General features: G+C 52.1%; 6 protein-coding genes across 6 annotated transcripts, besides 4 other annotated features; 2 read left to right on the top strand and 4 right to left on the bottom strand.

The window, feature by feature from the left end:
* Window positions 1–2,318: 2,318 nt before the first annotated feature.
* Window positions 2,319–2,345: a microsatellite.
* Window positions 2,320–2,345: a microsatellite.
* A 384-nt stretch (window positions 2,346–2,729) lies between these two features.
* Window positions 2,730–5,379, bottom strand: ACLA_023130 (choline/carnitine O-acyltransferase; the record flags this gene model as incomplete). Its single annotated transcript, XM_001269024.1, has 4 exons — window positions 2,730–2,854; window positions 2,912–4,843; window positions 4,898–4,927; window positions 4,992–5,379. 4 exons carry the CDS (start codon window positions 5,377–5,379, stop codon window positions 2,730–2,732), a joined length of 2,475 nt encoding a protein of 824 aa, XP_001269025.1.
* Window positions 5,380–7,353: 1,974 nt separating this feature from the next.
* ACLA_023120 (CAP domain-containing protein) lies at window positions 7,354–8,365 on the bottom strand (the record flags this gene model as incomplete). Its single annotated transcript, XM_001269023.1, has 3 exons — window positions 7,354–7,421; window positions 7,478–7,767; window positions 7,821–8,365. The coding sequence occupies 3 exons, from the start codon at window positions 8,363–8,365 to the stop codon at window positions 7,354–7,356; spliced, it is 903 nt and encodes a 300-aa protein (XP_001269024.1).
* A 2,831-nt stretch (window positions 8,366–11,196) lies between these two features.
* Window positions 11,197–13,737, bottom strand: ACLA_023110 (thioredoxin domain-containing protein; the record flags this gene model as incomplete). The annotated part of the gene is made up of 4 exons (XM_001269022.1): window positions 11,197–11,840; window positions 11,896–13,401; window positions 13,466–13,583; window positions 13,639–13,737. 4 exons carry the CDS (start codon window positions 13,735–13,737, stop codon window positions 11,197–11,199), a joined length of 2,367 nt encoding a protein of 788 aa, XP_001269023.1.
* Window positions 13,738–14,233: 496 nt separating this feature from the next.
* Window positions 14,234–15,568, bottom strand: ACLA_023100 (WD40 repeat domain-containing protein; the record flags this gene model as incomplete). Its single annotated transcript, XM_001269021.1, has 4 exons — window positions 14,234–14,488; window positions 14,546–15,208; window positions 15,295–15,460; window positions 15,528–15,568. The coding sequence occupies 4 exons, from the start codon at window positions 15,566–15,568 to the stop codon at window positions 14,234–14,236; spliced, it is 1,125 nt and encodes a 374-aa protein (XP_001269022.1).
* A 254-nt stretch (window positions 15,569–15,822) lies between these two features.
* Window positions 15,823–15,869: a microsatellite.
* Window positions 15,870–16,033: 164 nt separating this feature from the next.
* On the top strand, window positions 16,034–18,186 carry ACLA_023090 (putative G2/M phase checkpoint control protein Sum2; the record flags this gene model as incomplete). Its single annotated transcript, XM_001269020.1, has 4 exons — window positions 16,034–16,056; window positions 16,127–16,162; window positions 16,235–16,478; window positions 16,765–18,186. 4 exons carry the CDS (start codon window positions 16,034–16,036, stop codon window positions 18,184–18,186), a joined length of 1,725 nt encoding a protein of 574 aa, XP_001269021.1.
* Window positions 18,187–19,368: 1,182 nt separating this feature from the next.
* ACLA_023080 (uncharacterized protein) lies at window positions 19,369–20,770 on the top strand (the record flags this gene model as incomplete). The annotated part of the gene is made up of 6 exons (XM_001269019.1): window positions 19,369–19,584; window positions 19,640–19,722; window positions 19,793–19,937; window positions 19,992–20,027; window positions 20,091–20,682; window positions 20,730–20,770. The coding sequence occupies 6 exons, from the start codon at window positions 19,369–19,371 to the stop codon at window positions 20,768–20,770; spliced, it is 1,113 nt and encodes a 370-aa protein (XP_001269020.1).
* Window positions 19,762–19,787: a microsatellite.
* Window positions 20,771–21,214: the final 444 nt, after the last annotated feature.

Here is a 21,214-nt window from a genome sequence, read left to right as displayed (position 1 = left end):
TTTGAAAGCAACATGAGAAGAGACACAGGGAAGGACCGGCCAGTGGGCTGATTTCTAGAGCCGAACACTAGACCGACAGGGAGATGGGCGCAAGTCGAGTGATGAGATTGATATCAGTTAGCTCGTAAATGGCAAATAATAGGAAATTAAAATAATAATGATAATAAGAAAATCAGGAGCGAACGCAATGCAGGTTGACGGCGGGCCCCTCTTTTCGAAGCAAGTCAGTAAGACTAAGCACTCGGTAGGTAGATAGGTTACTGTTAGTAGTAGGTAGTAGAGCAGAGATTGGAGCAACTCAGGAGACTGTGAGATCCCCCTTCATGGTTAGTTTTGCCGTTTCCGGTACAACCGCTTGATTTACCTTACACTATACAGAGTATAGAGTACCTTACCTACCCTAGTCCTAAATTCTTAGTCACCCGACACTTTAGGTAAGCTCGGGTGGGTTCGGATTATCGTTGAGCCATACTCCATTAGATAACAGTGATGATGGTGGGGCTGCAAGCCTGCAAAGGAAGTCTGGACTGATATGGATGGATGAGTGGATGTGTCAGATCTTCATAACTAGATTTAGCACATCTCATTGGTTGAACTATAATCAAATAGTAAGTGCCTTAATGAGTTGAAGATATGCCACAAGCGAGTCATTCCAGGAGTGAAGTTTACACAGTAGATACCTTTTTCGCTGCCTGGCAAGTTGCAACTCGCGGTAATCTTAGTCTGCGGGTTGATGAAGATGAAATCCAATCTCTCATACTGTGTAAGAATGTCTGAGAGGAGTACCGGGAAGCCTGAGTTGTCTACTAATCTTCATGCTTTTCACCATAGGCACTGTCCCAAATTGTGCGGATGCTACATAGCCCTGGTCTCGTCAGTATCCTCAAGGGATCTACGGGAGTCTAGCTTTGAGAAGAAGAGTGAAGAACTGAAAAAAGCGCTGATGAACACCTGCTCAAATGGGTGGCTCCTTGCAGAGGATCAGAGCAGAGATTATTGGAGCCACAAAATTTGCCATGTCAACTAGTTTAGTTGCATGATCGATTGAGCAACGAGGGCACTAGTCCAGCAAGAGTGCAGCTCAGGTGCTAGGTACTAATCAGGCAAACCAGAGGGCGAGCAGAAGAAACAATGTGGGAAGGAAATTACCGTAGTAGTACGGAGTAGTTGGTAGATGGAACTGGAAGGCAGAGCATGAATAATAATGAATGATGGCCTGACGCTGGAAGGAGGGAAGAGAAACACAAATTCAGCTGTGGGCATATGATCTGTGGGCTGTGGAAAAAAGTGGAATTGGAATCACCAGTGAAAATTAGTAATGATGGCTATTTACAGCCTGACTGACTGCCTGGGTGCCTGAAAGTTTAACCGATGGCCTGATCGCCTGGCTGTGAGCAGATCCCAGCACGTCCGGTGTCGGGGGTGATGTCTCTCAGCCAGTCCGAGATCAGTATGACTAGTAGTACTCGCCTACCCTCTGGCCTCTGCTCTCCCCGAACATGCTAGTCAGTGCAACACGTGACCCTATCGCCATCCAGCCATCCAATACCTTTACCAAGAGGTCGCAAAAAAAAAAAAAAAGGCGTAGTATTCAGGATACAGAACGTCGGATACCAACGGAGCCGACAAGAACGAATACCTAATCATGGGAGGCCAGATGACCCAAAGCTCAGGGTCGATTGAGATGATCTCATCAGGGTGGTAATTAGCCAGTAGACTGACAACTGACAAGTAACAACCACTGACAGCGATGAAACAAGACATCTAAGAGATACATTCTAGATGATCCATGGAAGACAGTGGATAACTTACTATGTAGTTTATTTGAAATCTTCAGGAATGTCAACCTCTCAATCTTAGGTACAACACCAATGTGACAACTAACAACTTCTCCATCTCCATCCAAGCTCCGGTGTATCTGTACATGTACATGTACATGTACCTAGCACCGGCTACGGAGTACAATCCACATATATACAGTAAACAGTAGCCCTCCTCATCTCCCATTCCCCAAAATCAATACTCCTCCATAGTCCATACCAACCTCCCCCCATAAAACAACACCTGGACAACTCACCCATCCATCACACCACCCCTTCGCAAATCGCAAATCGGCCAAAAAAAGAATCTCAAAGCCACCGCCCGAGTCCCGCATGCTCGTGCAGCGCAGGCTTGCAGTAGGCCAGCAGCTCCCCCCCCCCCCCCTCCCCTGCAGGTCTCATACGCTGGCTCGCGCCGCGGTATGACGCACCTGCATGCAGAGGAGTGAGTCGGGTAAGACGATGCAGAGTTTTGCGGAGTGGGACCACTCCCGCTTCCTATCTATCTATCTATCTATCTATCTACTTACGGAGTATGTACGGAGGAGAGAAATGTAGAATGTACGGAGTAGAATGTTTTGTTTACTGCAGGCTGCGGGGGCGGGTGTGGGTGTGGATTTGAGCTCCATACTGGAAAGGGGGTTGGTCAATAGAGATGTGTCTCTTGGGTAGGTAGGAACTAGTAGGAAGACTGATGGATCGTGTACCTATCAGCTAGGACGCCTTCTCACTTGAGATAGGGAATATGTATTGGTATAGCTATGTACAAAATCATGGCATCAATCATGCACTTTAGAAAAAAAAAAATAAAATAAAAGAGAGAAACAACAACATATGCACGCCAATATGATATGCAAGAAGCAATGCAGGACAAAATATTCCAATGCAGCCGCAAGCTTCGGGATCATCTCAGTAGTCGTTCAGCCGTAACTTCTTGCCCACAAACCGGCGTTTCGCCGGTTTGTCGCCTCGTTCGCGATCCACGTTCAGGCCCTTCAGAGCATGGAGCAGCATGCCGGCGTCGAAAAAGCCATCTAAACCACAGCTGTTAGCAATGTCATGGAGAGTAACTATAAAGGACAAACACTTACATCCACCCATGCCGTCGTCCTCCAAATCGCCGCTGTACGTCGTCGGCGTCTCGGTGCCCCGGATCGAGCCCGTGTCCCCGCGGACGATGCGGCCCCGGCGGTGCTCGTTATGGAACTGCTCGGCGAGCATCTCCGTCTCCCGGGCCCGGCTGGTGCGCGGGCTGGGGGCCTTGCGGTTCGTGGCGCGCAGCAGCTTGCGGATCTCAAACAGATACGACTCCAAGGTGTGCATCAACCGCGCCGTTTGGCGGTGCTTGGAGGAGGCGCAGATGGAGATCGAATCGTCCTTGATGATATAGCCGATGCCGAATCCATCCGCCGAGGTCGGACCGAATCCAAAGTGTCGCAGGCATGGGTTGCCGCAGTTGGAGGTCGACAGGATCGTGTTGTTGATCTTGTCCCACCCGGCGTCGCTGAAGATGGCGGGGGTAGGTTGCAGGGTGCGAGCACCGCGGTAGCTGTAGCCGTTCGAGGAGAGTCCGTCCTCCGACATCGACGACGTCGTCGGGGGCGAGCCGCTGGCCGAACCGTTCTCCACAGGACTCGAGTAGCCGTTCGATCCGTAATCGACACTGCTGCCCGCAGAAGCGCTCCCCTCGTCGAAGGATCGCTGCCAGACACAGTACAGAGCATACAGGTGGCGGTCCTGACCCTGTCCCTTGGAGCATTCCTTGGTGATGGCGGTGTGCTTCTCTGTCGCTTTGCGGAGGGCGTCGACCTTTTGCTCGGCCGGGTTGTCGGCCCAGAAGGTCCGCACGAAATCAACACATTCATTCGTGACCGAGCGGATGGCCTCGGTGCGGCCGTGGAGGAAGAACTTCGTCATTGCGGGCTCGTAGGTGTTTTCTACGCGCCCATACAGCCCGTAGTAGGCGGCCTGGAAGGCCATTTGCACAAACGCATCGGGCGAGAGGCCCATCGAAGTGATGAAATTCTTGCCGTACCCTTCAAAGTCGAGGACGGCAAACTCATGCTGCTGGAGAAGATCGGCGAGGTGCGACTCGGCAAATCGCAGGGCAATGCTCAACTCGGGCACCATGTCCCATTCTAGCTTCCGGGGAGTGGTGCTCACATTGCCGAAGCTCCGGGGTTCACGCTTCGAGGGATCTGGGCTGGTGGTGGCCCACAGCGACGGAGCCTGACCATTGATGGTCTTCGCAAAGCGGAGAATGGTGTCCGTGTAGAGGTCGCTGGCGAAGCGCAGCACAGTATGGCCGTCCACACCGGTGTGTTCAAAGTTGATCCCAGCACTTCCGTTCTTGCACACGATGATCTGCAGCTTATCATACCAGCGGTTGGTGCAGGTACCAACCTGAACACCCCTGACGACCTCGCTTGTACCACAGAGCATGTTGGCGCAGAGCTGCGACGTGTTCTCCGGTTCGGTCCAATCTAAGCAGACCACGAACAGGGCCCTGTCCACAATGTCCAGGCATTCGGAGTTGTTGGATCCCTCATCCTTGGTCAGAATGTCCCGCAGGCCCGACCAGACTTTACGATTCTCCGTGCTCAGCACACCTAGGGCGCCCTTTGCGGCATCCTGGATCGGGGTCTGCACTGCATCGCCAATGATGACCTGCAGATTGACGGCGATGTCCTTTTCGCTCATGATCAAGTCACTGTTGTCATCAAGAACATCGAACCAGTAGAACTGGCCCCGAGATAAGACAACGATATGTTTAGCGTGGGGATCCTGGCTGATAACGCATCCATTGTCTGTAGGGAGACGCGCGGTTCCGAAGAGTCGGGAGTACTGGTACATGCAAAGTGGCGTTCCCCGGACGGTGTCCGGTGGCAGTTCCTCCCGCCTGACAGCTCGGACGACCGAGAGAGCAGAGACGACGAGCGATGCAGCCCGGGTCACCTGGTTGTTTCTGGCAGGAGTGGGATCGTCCTCCAGTAAGAAGAAAGGGTTGAGGTTCAGGACAACAGCTGCACCGAATCAGTACGAGGAGATCATGCTGCGGATTTGAGGAAGTAACTCACGGTTGTCATAATTCAAGTAAGAGTCGTACCCTAGAGGCATACGTCAGTCTTGATCCAAACCTTGAAAGAAGGAGTCATCGGGGAAGGGTCGTACAGAACTGTTCGATGTAGCTCGTCTTCGACGTCGCATAATTCTTCAGCTTCTCCTGAAGAGCCGGGCCATCGGTTCTGAGAAAGTCCTGAACGGCAGCCTTTGTATCTTCCTGTTCTCTAGGAGATTGCAATGCCGATAGGGCATCGAGATACTTCTTGCAAGTACTTTCCAGATCAGGGATAGGTAGCTTGGGCAAAGAGTCCTGGTTGGCAAACGTCAAGCCCTTCTTCTCTTGCTTGGCAGGAGATGAATGGCCATTCATCATCGCTGGATTGGAAGAAGGTTTGATCTTGGGCTCCAGGTTTGACTGGCTTCGGGAAGGATCCATAGTGCCCCCCAGAGGCTTTGGAGCTGTGAAATAGCGGACTGCCATGGACGAGTAAGACATGATGTTAGCGATGAAGATCGAATGACTCTCAGTTCCGTGACCAAGACACTAAGCGTATCGACAGGCGAGGAAGGTTGGGATGGACAGGAGACGTAAGGCGCTGCGGTAGAAGTAATGGCAATCTTGCAAGCAATAAGATGGCATGGGGATTATCTCATAAGTGTATCAAAACATAGCGTTCAACAAGCAGAAACAAAGTTGGTAGACGGATCGGGGAGGAGGAAGAAAGTCCATTGTTATATGTATAGAAGGATATTGAACATAACCTCCCTCCCCCTCCCCATGTAATCACACCCCGCGAATGGAAAACCGGAGAGGTGGAGCATGTGCTTGGGGTGTTCGGGGACGAAAGGAAAAATAGCGTCAGGCAGCGGGAAAAGGGACGCTTACAGTAAGACTAAGACCGACAGAAGAGAAAGCGTGCAGCTGGCGCAGCAACAGCAGGGTGGACCGCGTCGACCGGCGTCAGCGTCCGAGGGGTTCAAGGATAGTATGCGTCGGGGGAACGGAGAAAGCTTGATGGGTGGGAAAGTACTATAGAGTACAGATGAATAGCGCCAAGAGATGCAGGCGAAAACAGCAGCGATGGAGCTGCACAAAGACGAGGGGAAAAAAAAAAAAAACGAACAGAATGACGGAGAGGGGAATAAGGAAGTGAATGCCTTGATGTTGAAACTGATCTGAGAAACGCCTTGAAGACTGCTGGTCGACTCTGATGCTCGAGTTCCTTGGGTTGACGATGGCGGCGGGGTTGGATGTACGGAGTAGATATGAATAGATATGATTATGGACGATGGGCCGTGTGATATCCGGGGGACAGGGCAGTCAGTACCTTAGTTACAGGTACACCAAGAACAGCGAAACGGGACGAATGAAAGTACAGCTGATATATATGATCAGTTGATACGGCGGTAGGTAAAAAATAAAGATGACAATATCGGCGATATGATTTGACTCGTTCTCCAGCCCGTCGGAAGAATAGACAGTAGTAGGACTGACAATGACGGCAAGGGACAACGATGCTTGACTCTAGCTCAATAATATCTAGCTCCCAGTAGTCGATGACTAAGCTTGACTCCGATTGAAGGATGAACGTTTCGGGCGAAGGGAGCCGTTCTCCATGTAAGTTAGAAGCAACTAAGGACTGGCAGCCGACTGGTATAGTGGTGGGGTCACGTGGGACAGCGGGATTAGATTACTTCAGCAGGGTTCATCACGAATTCATGAGCCACGAGTCACGACGTTGAAAGGCTTCGGAGTTGTCTCGGTCTGCGGGTACTAATAGTGTAGTACTCTGTAGATGGAGTAGGATAGAGTCCAGAACCCAGTTATGTCCTCATGCACTAGGTTGCGAAGATTCGCCGCTTTGCTATGCTTCACCACCGAGTATACGCCGTACCAACCAAGGTCAAGTACAATCCGGTTGCTTGGTATTATGAGCCACCGTGGAGAAACAAACGAATATCCAGACCATCAATAAAACACTAATCAATATCCACAGACCAAGAAAGAAATAACGTCATGTCCGTCATGTCCATATTCCCGCAGTCAGCCTGTCTGTTCACGATTTCGGTTCAAGCCCGGGGATGTGGAGACTGGCAGATCTCCCCAGACAAGGCACTGGACGCCATCCGAAAAGCCTTGGCAATTGGCGCAGAGACATGACTCGCGACATGCAATGGAAGGAAGACGCAAAAATAGGGTTATATGAAGAAAAGAAAAAGAAAAAGAGAGATTTTGAAATCAATTTGGCTTTCTGGTTCTCGGTTGTCGCTCAATCGTTGCCCACTCTCGCCCACAGGTACCATGGAAAATGAGCATCATACAGTCTGAATCACTTAAAAAGATCGCTAAATTTCCACAAAGACATTCCAAAGCCCATTACCAGAACCATTGGCCGTATTCATCTCGAATTCAGGCAGCCTTTCCAATAATGCAGGTGGGGCAAGAGAACGACAGCGGTGAGTCACCAGGTTACGCAGCGTAGAAGGCGCGTCCGATCGGAGGAAGGACGTTCTCGGCATACTCACCCGCATAGTTGCCTATCGAAGTCAGAACTGAAAAGTCTCAAAGAAAGGGGCAAGCGCAGAGCACATACCAGGAGGGTAGTAGTTGCAAACGGTAAACGGCGACGGCGCGCTGGAATCGACGTTGCCGAGAAGAGGGCAGACAACGGTGGCACAACCCACGGAAACCGAGCCCTTCCACAGAATCTGGGAGAAATGACCCCACTTCTCAAAGTAGGTCATGTCGGGGTTGGCCTGACCGTACAGGTTCTGATAGTAGCCGAACTCATCGTTGTACATCAGGTTGGTGATCATGGCGCCAATCTCCTCCGAGGAGACACCGTATCCGATGTTCTGGCCATAACCACCACCGCTAATGTCACTGGACAGATGTTAGCAGACGACTCTCCGTGCAGCGAAACGAATGGTACTCACGTGTCGTGTCGGTAGATGCATTGTGCGGCCAGGGCCTGGGCGCTGGACTCGAGGGTGGCATTCCAGGTCAGCGAGCTGACGGAGTGGTTGCTCCGGTGGATGTTGTGGTTGTACAGGATGGCGGCTTGGTAAGCGTTGCCGGGGTTGGCAGGGGCGGTAGGGGCGGCAGTGGGGGCAGCAGTCACGAGGGTGGTGGGCTCCACCACCCGACTGGCCGCCGACGAAGTCCAGGTCGAGGTCCACTCGGAGGAGGTATCGGGCAGCTCCTCCACGGTGCCGGCGGTGGTGGTCGGCACAGGCGCCGGCGCGGCCGTGGTGACCACCACGGGAGGCTCAGGCTCCACGGGAGCTGGGACCGGGACCGGAACCGGGACGGGGAAGGGGTCGACCTTGGAGACGGGTGCGGTGGGAGCGGCCTGGGGAGCCAGAGTGATGGTCTCGGTGACGGTGATGATGGTCCAGTCGGTTATGTAGGACCGCTTATCAAGAGGTTTGGCCAAGGCTCCTGCAGCGCAGGCGGCGCCGATCAACCACGAGTAACGCATCGTGCGGATGGATTTCTCTTGTTCTTGCGGGAATTCGGAGGGGAAAAGGCGCGATATCTCCGACAGATCAACTGTGAGCTTCTCAACGGGCAAGCCAAGTACTTCGCCAGGAAGTAAATCGAACTGGTCAATTGTCTGGGAGTCAAAAGAGATCCGGGGAAAGGAGGACAACAAGCTTGGGAGCAGATCGACTGCGGATAGAATCTGGGAGGTTATGTACGGAGGGGGTGGACGATATCAACAAAGGAATGACAGCCGTTGGGACACTTTTTCTAAAGGAGTGAAGAAAAAGAGTACGCCACAGGCGGATGATAGTGAAGAGAATGAGGGTAGGAAGAGGGTCGAGGGAAGGTGAGGGCAAGACGTGTCCGATGATATAGGCCGGACAGGTCGCTGTAGCGGGCCAGCAGCTTCAGCAAAAGGGGAGAGGGCGCACGAAAGAGAAGGCAATGGGGCGATTGTATCCTCATCAGTGGGGCCAAGTGATCTGGGTTAATCAAACCGCAATTTTAAAACCGTGATTATTAGACTGCCGTCTGTCAGACTAGGAAGGCCGTGCTCCAGGAGATGCTAGTATAGATACTCCACAGACCCTCGAATGTTCGATGTTGGGGTTGTGTGTATCTGTCTATCCGTTGCTACACTGGTGAGAGAAACCAGTGTTATAAGAGAGGCAGATGCTCGCTAGATAGGATGCAAGTAAACAATAATGAGTAAGGAATCATCTGCAGTCTGCAGCCATGATGTACTACGCTGCAGTGCACCTGTTTCCCCAACATACCAGAGAGTGTTTGAGTCTGGAGAGCCCCCCTGTGAGAGACATTCCTCGGCCCCAACAAAGTATTCAGTTGTCAACCCGCCACTGGCATTTCGATAGTCCAGTATCTTACCCTGTAAGTCAAACAGTACAGAGGACGGAGGATAGATATCTAATTGATAGGTCTTTATCAATCAAGAGAGATTGAGGTGATGAATCCAAGAAATCCTCCCGTCGACAAGGAGCATTTAATTTCTGGGTCTTTGGATCTCGTACCAAACCAAACGGAGTACTGTACAGTAAGGTCAGGTACCAGTACTAATACAGTCCCTCCTGACTGGTACCTACTAAACCATTCTGAATTTCTGAGACATCCACGATGCCGCCCGTTTCAGGCACACGATGTCCACCCACCAATCAGCATGGGCCATGACACATCTGTGCTTCTGATCTCCAAAGGTTAATCTTTTCAGGACTCAGAGTCAGGAGTCATCAAAAAGTCAAACCATCAGAATGCAAAGGTCAAAGAGACATCACCAGAGTGATGGACAGTTGATCATTCCATTAGTTGAACATCCACAGTATGCAACTATTGCATATTGTTTTTTTTTTTTCTCTTGGGTAGACTAATTGTCTCTATTATTCTATAGCCTTTGACTCAGACCCAACATATCCCAATTTCAATCCTGGATAGTTAGTAATCAAAATGAGTACTAGTGGACCAAACAACTTCATACATGATACAACCTAGTGAGTAGTAAATAATGGCATCGATGCGCTTAAAAGACAAAACATAGTACCACACATTATGAATGATGAGCCCAATGGCGCACGCTAATGTTTCATCGGAGATTTCCCTCATTTTCGGTCTTTCTCGCCCATCTGGAGGTGTCTCTCGTGTTTTTCCCCTTTCCTTTCCGGGGCTTCACGATCAGACTGGTCGTTCTTGATGATTGATTATTCACATTCACATCAAGAGACGGAGTTCTAGTCTAGCGAGCTGTAGTACAGAGTGGACTGACGAGAGTCCAGACCGTGATTCACTGTCCCCATCTACTCTGTACTAAAACTTGACTCTCGTCGGCAGTCGAGTCGGGTCTCGGCAGTGATAAATGATAGGATTAATTAATGATGGGATTGGGGGGGATAATCAAATGACATGACATTTCCACACGGCTGGAGCCTGGATGATATCTAAATAGTAGTAAGCAGTCGATCAATGCAAGAACCAAAACGGGAGTAATTTCATAGGTACTAGCTACGCTTTATTTCATCGAGACTCTACGTAGTATGTTTACAGGAGTTGCGGAGTATGTTCTATGACAGCATGTTCTCTATCCGGATCCCAGACTCGGGGAATTATTATCAGGTCGACCTCAGGAATTGACAGCGCAGAATCAGCCAAGGGAATGTTGGGCGCGGCTAGAAATCAAAGTATCAAGTGAGACTGTGAGAGAGGTACTGTATTCCTCTTGTCTCTCTGCACCTATTTTAGGAGTCAGAGCTTAGAAGAAGCCATTTGGTGATGCTACCTGCTCCCGAGGGATAGATCATGTCCAAGAAACAGTGGTTTAAATAAAAGCTATGATATGATCGATCTCATGTGACATGCACACAATCATCTCACTCTACTCTACGGTCTCTACCCATCCCAATTTCCCCTCCCCCCCGGATAGCTACTGTCAGGGCCAAAGTGTACGGGTATGGAGCAACGAACATCGACACCCCCTTAATGTGTTTGGGTTTCTGAACCGGCGCTTAGCCCGAGTACTCTTGACCTACGTGATTTGACCAGATGGACGAACTGAAAAACCACGTCCCTATGCGGTGGAACGTCATATGAACCTGATAGCCGCTGATCTCTCCAGGATTATGTTGAAACTCAGGGCTGCTTGGCCGGGAGGATACCTGGCCGGGAATTCCAGACAGAAATGACCGGTTTCAAACTGATTCAGATATCGACTAGTACTGGGATCTCAGTGCAGAGTGCGGAGTGCGAGGTGACCAGTCTTTATATAAATTCAGATGCATGCAAGCCGCCAAGGATCACAACTACATTTTGTCGCTATATACATTAGACATCGACCATTCGGCACCTCCCGCTCTCGCAGATCATCAAATAATTCTTCGGTGGCTCCGAGGGCTTGAGGTCCTTGAACAGGGTGTTCCGAGTGCGTAGCCAAAATGATTGATTGCCCACAAAGTCGCCCAGATGAGACGGCCGGATATCCACCAGTGAAGTCACTCTAGTCGACGTCGCTATTGCTGAGCCGGCCTCGGCCCGGATTTTTCGGATGATGAGGTCCCGTACGGATGTCGGCTGGTCGACTGTGCGGGTGACATCGTCGGGCCCCTCCGATATGATGCCCTGAGGCACGCTGGCGGTACAGAAGACCCCCGTTATGCTGCGAGTCTCCGTCTCCAACCCAACAATGACGTCCAAGAGACCCACATAAAGGAAAGGATGTTGCAGGATCTCAACGGAGAAGGAGTGGCACGTCTGGCGCGCGAGAGTACGGTACTCTTCGTCTTCTAACAGCGCTGAGAGACGAAGTAGATTGCGTGCGATCACTCCATTGATGGACGGTGTAGCGGACTCCGTCCCCGTCTTCAAACGCAATAGAGGGCCGGGCATCCCCGGTGTCATGGTAGAGGGCGTGCTGTAGTAACCAGCAGGCGTGGACCCAATGTAGGCCAGGAAGTTACGGTTGAGGTATCCTGGATCATGTCAGTTCATACTCGACAGCAACAAAAGATAATGTGGTACACTTACTTTGCAGCTGTTCCGCAAATTGTAAATAGCTGTCTTCGAACGTAGCCTCATACATGTCCAACAGACCCTGGGTGAGGTAGGCATAATCGTCCGCAAATCCAGGGGTGTCACCGCGGCTGCCATCGCGATAGATTCGCCAAAGCTGACCCGTTACTTTTTCAAAAAGATTCTCCTTGATAAAACTGATCGCTCGTGCCGCCGCCTCTCGGCATTCGACGGCTTTGGAACTTTCAATTTCCTCAAACAATGCGCTGCACTTGGCCAGCGCACCAATAGCAAGTCCGTTCCAAGCGACAATGATCTTGTCATCCAGATCAGGGCGCACCCGTGTCTTTTCCCGATACTCACGCAGCTTCTGCTTTGCCGACTTGATGATCTTCACGACCTCTTCCTCGCTCAATCCGAATTCTCGAGCCAGCTTGCTTGGCGTCACTTTGATCGACAACACGTTCTGATTCATGAACTCATCATGCGGGTCGTGCTCAGGCGCAATGTTGCCATCCGGAAGCACACCCCAGTGGCGCGCACAGACGCCAGCATCGCGTTGACCCAGAACTTGTGTGAGCTCCTTCAGAGTCCAAACATAAAACGCACCTTCACGCTTCTCTGTATCGTTGGGTGCTGGCAGACTGTCTGCATCCTCCGAGGAGTGAAAAGCCCCTGTAGACGATTGGATCGGGGCTGTGGTGAGATAGGTCGCGAGATCGTAGACTGCGCCGAGTAGCTCGGGGTTGTGCGTGATTTGAAAGGCATCCACGTATACATCAAGAAGCTGGGCCTGGTCGTAAAGCATCTTTTCGAAATGAGGAAGACTCCAGTCTGATGTGACACTGTATCTGGCGAAACCGTGTCCGATGTGGTCCCGGATTCCTCCGCGTGCCATACTGACGAGGGTGCTCACTGCCATGGTAGTGGCTTTGTCGCACTCTTCCTGCCCCACAATGTCTGATACAGCACTGGGATATGTCTTGAGGCGAAGCAGGAAACTCAGATTGGCGGGTGTGGGGAACTTGGGTGCCCGCGAGAAGCCTCCATTCACTGCGTCGTACCGAGAGGCAAAGTGCTGATACGCCTCCTCCAAAAGCTCGATGTCCAGGTCCTCGTCGGCTTCCCGATCGCCCTGCTGCGAGTGAGTCCCCTCTTCTGCAAACTCCCTTAGCTGTCGGGTAATTTCCTTCGCACTCTCACGGCACCGTTGCTGCTGTGTCTTCCACACATCCCGCAGTTTCTCTAGAATGTCAACGAACCCGATGGTATGTGGTCCGGAGAGTGTCGAGGAGTTCGGACCTGGCCAATAGGTACCCCCAAAGACAGGCTCGAGATCTGGCGTCAAGAACACACTCAATGGCCAACCACCAGACCCTGTAGTGGCCTGAACATAGTTCATATAAACATCATCAATATCAGGTCTCTCTTCTCGGTCGACCTTGATCGGAATGAAGGACTCATTCAGTAGCGAGGCGACCTCCTGCGACATGAACGATTCTTTCTCTATGACATGGCACCCTGTCTCACATTAGTTCGGTCCGACCTAGAATATGGACAGCAACGCGCTAAGGAGGTTACGAACAGTGACATGCGGAATAACCGATGCTCAAAAAGATGAGTCGGTTATGCCGTCTGGCCAGTCCAATGGCCTCTGCGTCCCATAACTGCCAGGCTACTGGGTTATTCATGTGAGCCCTGACCTATAGCGCCGTTTAGCTTCGGGCATGCCCCGATGTCCGTGGGTAGAAGTCTCACATAAGGCGACCGGCTGTCCCGCAACCGGTTGACGAGCTTTGGCTCGGTGTCATTACCACCGATGTGTGTCGAAGGATGTATTGCTGCCGTGGCTGCCATTTTGCATTACCCGAGGGTGACTATATGGCGAGAAAGTATTGCCAACGAGTCTGATGTTTGTCGCACGGGAATACAAGTCAAGGGAGGGGCGTCTCCGCCAATAGCTAAGATACAGCGGCGATTCGAGCACAAGCCACCCGGTAAGGGCACTCTCTAGACCGTCCAAGGACCTGGTAAACGACAGGGGCCTGTTAACCAAAAAAAGCTACACAGGAATCATGAACGAAACGTTGTCTTCAGCAAGCGAGGCTGGGCGTGTCTGAGAGAAAGACCGGGAGAAGGAGAGAGAGAGGGCCCATGTGGCAGCAGCATTAGTTTGGCCCGCATCCGGGAGATCATCGCCGGAGTGCGTCATCTGTGCATCAGAGTCACGTGATTTGCGCCTGGCCTCGGGGACAGCTTCGAGGATCTGTTTCACTACTGTTGAAAAAGCATTGTAGACGATCTTTTTTACTGGTACAGTTTCAAATAGTCTTTATTTCTAGCGTATGTCTGATCATTCTTCGCCCATCAGCTCAGCCAACTCGCGTTCTTCTTCCTCTGTCAGCAGCGGTTCAGGGTTCGTCTGCTCTTCTCCATCCCCCAGTTTGGTGTCTCGAGCCTTCTCCACGGCAGCGAGGAGATCATCAGGGCTCAAAGACCATTGGCGGATAGTAGCATCAATACTGACACTGACGACTGTCGAGCCCACGAGGGCCAGCCCAGTGACCTCTTCAAAGTGCCCAGAGAATGTATGATAGAGTTGGCCAGTCTGTAGATGAACATTAGCAATAAGAAGGGAATGCCTCTTCGAGAACAATCAACGTACTGAGCGGTTCCAAACACGAACTTCCTCGTCTCTGCATGCCGTGATGACCCAGCCTCCTTGCTCGTACACCACCACGTCTCGGACGAAATCCGGATGGGTCAGCGTCAAGTTTGATTTCCAGCCATCCTCTCGTACCAGACATTTGGCTGTTTTGTCCGCCGACGCTGTCCACATATCCCCATCACCATCGAAGAACAGCTTGTAGACGCTAGTATCATGAGCCAGCAGAGGATCAGCCGCAGTGAGATCTTGACTACCAGCGGCGATGTCAAACTGGCGAATCTCGCGATCGCTGCCAGCGCTGAACACAAGCCTGCTGCCGTCAGAGTCGAGAGAAGCGGGATCGACAACCAGGTCTTGGATCCCCTTGGCATGGCCCTTGATTGTATACAGTCGCTTACCACTTGCGATGTCGAAGACCAGGATCTGCGCATCGGCACCTCCCGAGATGAGAAGGTCCTGACCTTGTAGCCTTGCGCTGGTCACGGATCTTACAAAGTCGGAATGGCCTTCGTATCTCTGCTTTAGCTGCTTGGAGGCCACATCCCAACTCCAAACGGTCTTATCCCAGCACCCGGCAAATAACAGCTTGCCATCCGGGCTGAAACATATACTTGTCACGGGGGCCGTAGGTCCCTTGAAGAGAGCAGCAGTTTCTCCGGTCTGCAACAGCACAACGCGAAGTGGAAGATTTTGCTTAGTTACGGGTACTAGTGAGGCATCCAGCGCGAAGGATACCGTGCACCTACTTCTAATAGAATCTTCCTAACAGTACCACCGCTCTGCGCAACATATACAGAGCCAGGGCTCACAGGATCAGCTGCAACGGCCAGGATCTTACTTTGCAGCTTGATGGGACTCCCATCGGTGTTTCGGGATTTAGCGTCCTTTCGCTTCTGCTCTTCCAAGGAAGCACTGTAAAATGGGGAGGAACCATTAGTGAGAGGGCGCAACACGACGACCCGACGGTATCATCACGAACGAGGTTTGGAAGAAGTCATCCCGATGCGATGAACGAGACATGATGGTAGAGTTATAGTTATTGAATTATATTGAAATAGATTCTGACGGGAATAGTAGTAATCAATGATAACCTTTTGGTGGAGTTGGTAATAATAATAAACTTGTAGCAGCACAGTAGTAGTGGGACTGAACTTACTGAAGTCTGCTGAACAAGGCAAAAGAAACGAAGAACCTGCGGACCAAGCTCTTCCGGTCCGCCGTAGTTCAAGAGCTTTTCCCACCACAAAAACACGGTTACCTGTTGCAAATTCAACCTCTCTTCCTCTCTTCCTCTCTCTCTCTCTCTCTCTCCCTCGCTCTCCCCCCCTTCTCCTGGCTCGCTTCTTCCCTCGCTTATCGCTCGTCTCTTTTTCGGTCGTCTATAAATTCTCTTCCGTTTTTCTCTCCTCTTCCTCCCTCCTCTTCTCTTCCTTCCTTCCCGTCTTCTTCTCTTGTGCGGTTCTCCGCGCAAACCCTCTCGTCAGCATGGATATGAACCATCTCATAGGGTCAGTCTTCTATGCCTACACTGGTTTGACCCAGGGTTTGTGCAGCTAGACTGGAATTAACACCGAGTAGTCAGCGTTTTAACCTGATCTCCAAGAGTGACATTCGGTATGCTCCTCTTCCATTCCTGTCGACTCCTAGTTAGTCTACCTGGCCATTGACTGACTTCATCGTCCCTAGTTATGTTGGTACTTTACATGAGATCAACCCCGAGGCCTCAACAATAGCCCTTGAGAATGTCGTCTCTTTTGGCACTGAAGGTAGACGAGGAAATCCCAATGAGGAGATTCCTCCGTCTGCCAGTGTCTACGAATACATCGTCTTCCGTGGGAGTGATGTAAAGGACATTAGCGTAGCTGAGGAGCAGAAGGAAACTGCACAGCCTGAACCTCCTCAGGTTCCTGATGATCCTGCCATTCTAGGGGTAAGTTGATTCGAGACAGTTCTTTTGCCTTTTTTTTTTTTTTCTTTTTCTATGCTTGAATGGGCCTCGGTGTCTGTCAATGTACTTGACTCGACCCGATCGGCTTGGTTGATCAGGTGATGAAATATTTTCGGATGTAAACTCACAGACCTGTTCTGAATGCGCAAAACCGTGTAGAGATTTCCGTTGCCTTCCTTCTGATGATCAACCAAAGCATAACCCTGTTCATGCTTTCATATCTTGGTGTTTCGAATTTGACAGTTTACTGACTCGTCGATTGAAATAGAGCATGTCTCGTCCTGGACCCGGCCCTCAAGGTCTTCCTCCTCGCTCCCAACCACTACCACAGCAACCTCAGGCTTCACACCCCGCACCTCCTGGATATCCTCCTCAGCAGGCACAGTTCCAAGGTCTCTACCTTCCTTATGCGCAACGCTTTGGTGCTCCTGGCTTCCCTCCTGGACCTGGATTCCCGAATATGCCGTATGGTGCTCCACCTGGTTGGTATCCTCCTCCCGGCCAGGGTTTCCTTCCAGGACCAGGACAGTTCCCTCAGATGCCGATGGGTGGCCCTGGCCCCCATCAAACACCCCCTCCCCAGAATCGAGCAGGAGCTCCGGGCGCGGGTCCTGTAAACGCACCAAAGCCAACTTCCGAGCTTCCGGCCGGTGATCGGCCAACCAGTAAGCCCTCTAGCCGGAACGCCACACCTGCCCCTGCTCCATCCGCACAGAATCCCCCTCCTCCCCCCGTGGAGTCTAAGCCTTCCGTAACAGAAGCTGTACAAGCGTCTACTTCTGCTCAAATTGCGCAGGCCGCTGCTCTTGGTGCTGGACCTGGAAGTGCGGCCAAGGCGCCTCCCACTGGACCCAGGAGCGGCCGTGTCCAGCCAGCAATTCCAATTGCGATGCCATTCAAGCCGCCTGGTTCGGCTGTAGCCAATTCTACTGCTAGTGCACCCGTGAATAATGCTTCGCAAGGACCAGCGTTGTCCGCGATCACGGAAGCTACCCGTGCTGCTACCGCTGCCGTCGCTGCTGCGATGGCCAAGTTGCCGCAGCCCAATGCTCAGAAGAAGCCTCAACTGGATGCCGCTGTGGAGAGTGTGACGAAGCAGATGAATGAATTGAAGACATATGAAGGTGGCCGTCCTCCCCGTGGTGGACATCGCGGCGGACGTAGCACCCAGCGTGGTCAATTCCAGGGACCGGCCAAGAAGGTCGAGGTTCCTGACACTGACTATGACTTCGAAGGCGCAAATGCCAAGTTTAACAAGCAGGATTTGGTCAAGGAAGCCATTGCCACTGGTTCTCCCGTGCTCGAAGCTGAACCACATGTGCAGACCGACCATGCCGAGGTGGCCGATACTACCTCCAACGATGCGTCGACTGGTGCGGCCATCGCTTACAACCGGACCACCTCTTTCTTCGACAACATTTCCAGCGAGGCTCGTGACCGCGAGGAAGGCACTGGCGGCCGGCCTGGTGGCCGTGAGTGGCGTGGCCAGGAAGAGAAGCGCAACATTGAGACCTTCGGCCAGGGTAGTGTCGATGGCTATCGCGGCAACTACAGAGGTCGTGGCAGAGGAAGAGGCTACAGTGGCCGGGGACGCGGTGGCTATGGCCGCGGATACAACCCCAGGGGGCGTGGTGGTAACTACCGGGGACGCAGCACCACGCAGTCCACTGGTGTGCCTGCCCCAATTTAATCTATTGTCTTGTCTCACCGACTTGAGATTCCCTGATGCTGTTCCATTAGCGCTGTTTCTCCTCGTCTTCTCTATTCTTTATGTTGATGAATTTCCGGCGTCTGGATGATAACATCCAACGAACAATTGATCCTAATGTGGAACATGTCATGCTTTCTACTCTTGCGTTTGGGATGATTTTATGGATCATGGCGGAATTGGTGAACTTTGTGGTGATACGACCTGGTTTTTCCTTCACGGCGTTTCTCTCTCCTTACCACTTGCATGGCCACGTGGCGGGCCTTGTTGGCATCACACCCAGCGATGATGGCCATCGATTTTTTTCTCTCCCTCCTTTATTCCTTAGGACTGCCCTTGAGCTTTTCGTCCTTGATCTGCCATGGTGACGGTCTACACGCGGGTCCAATGCTGGCTGGCTGTAGACCGATCTGACCTATGTACCATAATCGAGAAGACACCATATTGAATGAAAACGACCAAAAAACAGGCCATTGGCCTATCACATTTCTTGCTGTGCATGAAGTCAGTACACAGTAGTTTTGATATCCCTCCCCCTACTAAAAGTAGACCAACCCGACATCCTCGGTTCATGATGTGTGGAGATCATCCTCCGCCTATTCGGCCACTATGCAAGCCAGCTGGCATCCACCGGCTATCCCCCGTCTGGTTTGTGTATCTTACTTGATGTCGGATGTCCGGATGTCCGACTTGGCCTCTCTTAGTGCAGCCTCTGACTTGTTTACAGACCGCGTAGAGGGGGATCGTCGAACTGTCGCAGTTCCCCTCTCTTCTTGTCTCCTTCACCTCGGCCAAACAAGCATTCCTCTATAAAGCCTCTGGACAAAGAATAGGCGTACTACTCTCTATTGGATTGCTGATTGCTATACCCCCACATCATCCATGGTTGGTATAAGTAGTGCAGCAGGAATGGATTCAAACCTGGCCATCCTGCTGTCCTACGCTTGACTCGTCCAATTCCTCCTCCACAGTAGTCAGTACAATTAGACCCAAGAGACTATTTATTACCTACTCAGTAACCTACCTGTACGTGTATTGGACACCCACAGCCGAGAACATCCTGTTGTGCTACCTCCCTATCGTCTCGGCGGCGGTGTACCACAGTTTCCCCGCGCCCCAAGGGGAGTATATAAAAGAAGTAGACGGACCCTCAGCCGGCCAAACATGCCTGCCACCGATCGACTCAGGAAAGTCGCTGATACTCTCTCGTCGAACCCGATTTCGTCTTCTGTGTTGCCGCATACCATGTCTGCTCGTGTGCAAGTCGCTGATCAGCTGCCCTGGGACCCGACCTGCGTCAGGTTCCCGTCGCGCAGGGAGTTGCCAAAGCTGACCGAGGCCCCCGAGGATGCGGCGTGGGTGTGGGGGGAGGATGATTCGGTGGGTGAAGGGTGCTGTATGTGTGGATTGGGTTTGATGTTGATGATGTGTTTAGCTTGGACGGTTGAATCTGCTTACTCCGGAGCGGGTGAAAGCGGCGGCGGCGGAGATTACAACAGGGGAGATGGTCCGGTTGGAGTGAGTGTATTCCATTCCTGGGATATGATTGAGTATAACTGATGGTGATTGTGATGGTGATGATGGCTAGTCTTCCACTGACTATCCCCGAGGCACCTTCCTTTGGCCGAGAAGCCTTCCAGCATAAGATCAAGCTCCTGATCGAGGGTGTGGCATATGATGATACATACACCCTGAACACGCAGAGCGGGACGCAATGGGATGGTTTCCGTCATGTACGCTTGACGGCAACCTCATCCAAGGTCTGACAGTAGGCTGACCACGGCCAGTTCTCGCACATCGACTCCCAAGCCTTCTACAACGGGGTACGCTCCCCACCATCTCTTCCCTACTACCAAACCACCTACTGACCACACGATCCCCCGCAGACCAAATCGTCCGACATCGTCGGCGAAAACGCCAACCTCCGCTGCAGCATCCACCACTGGGCCGAGCACGGCATCGCCGGCCGCGGAATCCTCCTCGACTACCGCCACTACGCCAACACCCACGGCATCAGCTACGATCCGTACACAGCGCACGCGATCTCCTTTGCTGACCTGCAAGCCTGTGCCACGGAGCAGGGGATCGACCTGCACCCCGAGTCGCAAGGTGGCGACATCAAAGTCGGCGACATCCTGATGGTGCGCTCCGGGTTCGTCGAGCGGTACCATGAGCTCAGCCCTGAGGCGCGGGCGGCGGCCGGCGAACGCGCGTTCGACGACATCGAGTGGGCGGGCCTGAAGCAGGAGGAGGCGGTGCTGGACTGGCTGCACGACTGCTACTTTGGTGCGGTGGTGGGCGACTCGCCGACCTTTGAGCGCTGGCCGGCGCCGGGGAACAGGCACCTGCATCAGCATATCCTGGCGTTGTGGGGGATGCCGCTGGGGGAGATGTGGGATCTGGAGAAGCTGGCGGCCAAGTGTCGGGAACGGGGGAGGTGGACGTTCTTTGTGACCAGTGCCCCGGCGAATGTTGCAGGTATGTGTTGTTTAATACTAGAAAACGGTTTCTGCTAACTTGTCTAGGGGGTGTTGGATCTCATGCGAATGCGACAGCCATTTTGTAGGGTGGGAATATACATCTTGACACTTGCGGTTCGGAGCGAGGGCGCATATCGCTTTAGACTGTGCCATATATGGCCGAAGACATGACTTTTACATCTATCTTGCACCTTAGCATTGCAATACCAATACAATACATAAACATCAATCCCCATGGTTCCTATCAGAAAGTAAGACATGTCCCCCGTTTAACTTCGCAATGATATCACGATCGACCCGGCGGACGCGGAACGGAGACGGATCGACGACCACCATCAATTCTGGTCAGCACTACCAGTAATCCGGATAGAACGAGATAAAACCGCATCCAATCCAATCCCCAAATCGAGCATTGCACGATCCGACACGGATACCGCACTGGTGCGCGGCCCGCAGCACTGCGGTACAGCACCCACACTACCCTCAAGCACAGCAGTATCGTCCAAAAAGCAAACATAAAGAAACCTCCC

This window comes from Aspergillus clavatus, genomic scaffold (assembly GCF_000002715.2).
Source record: "Aspergillus clavatus NRRL 1 1099423829805 genomic scaffold, whole genome shotgun sequence".
Lineage (NCBI taxonomy): Eukaryota > Fungi > Ascomycota > Eurotiomycetes > Eurotiales > Aspergillaceae > Aspergillus > Aspergillus clavatus.
Note: the sequence above shows the minus strand (reverse complement) of the source record. Positions and strands in the feature narration are given on the sequence as shown.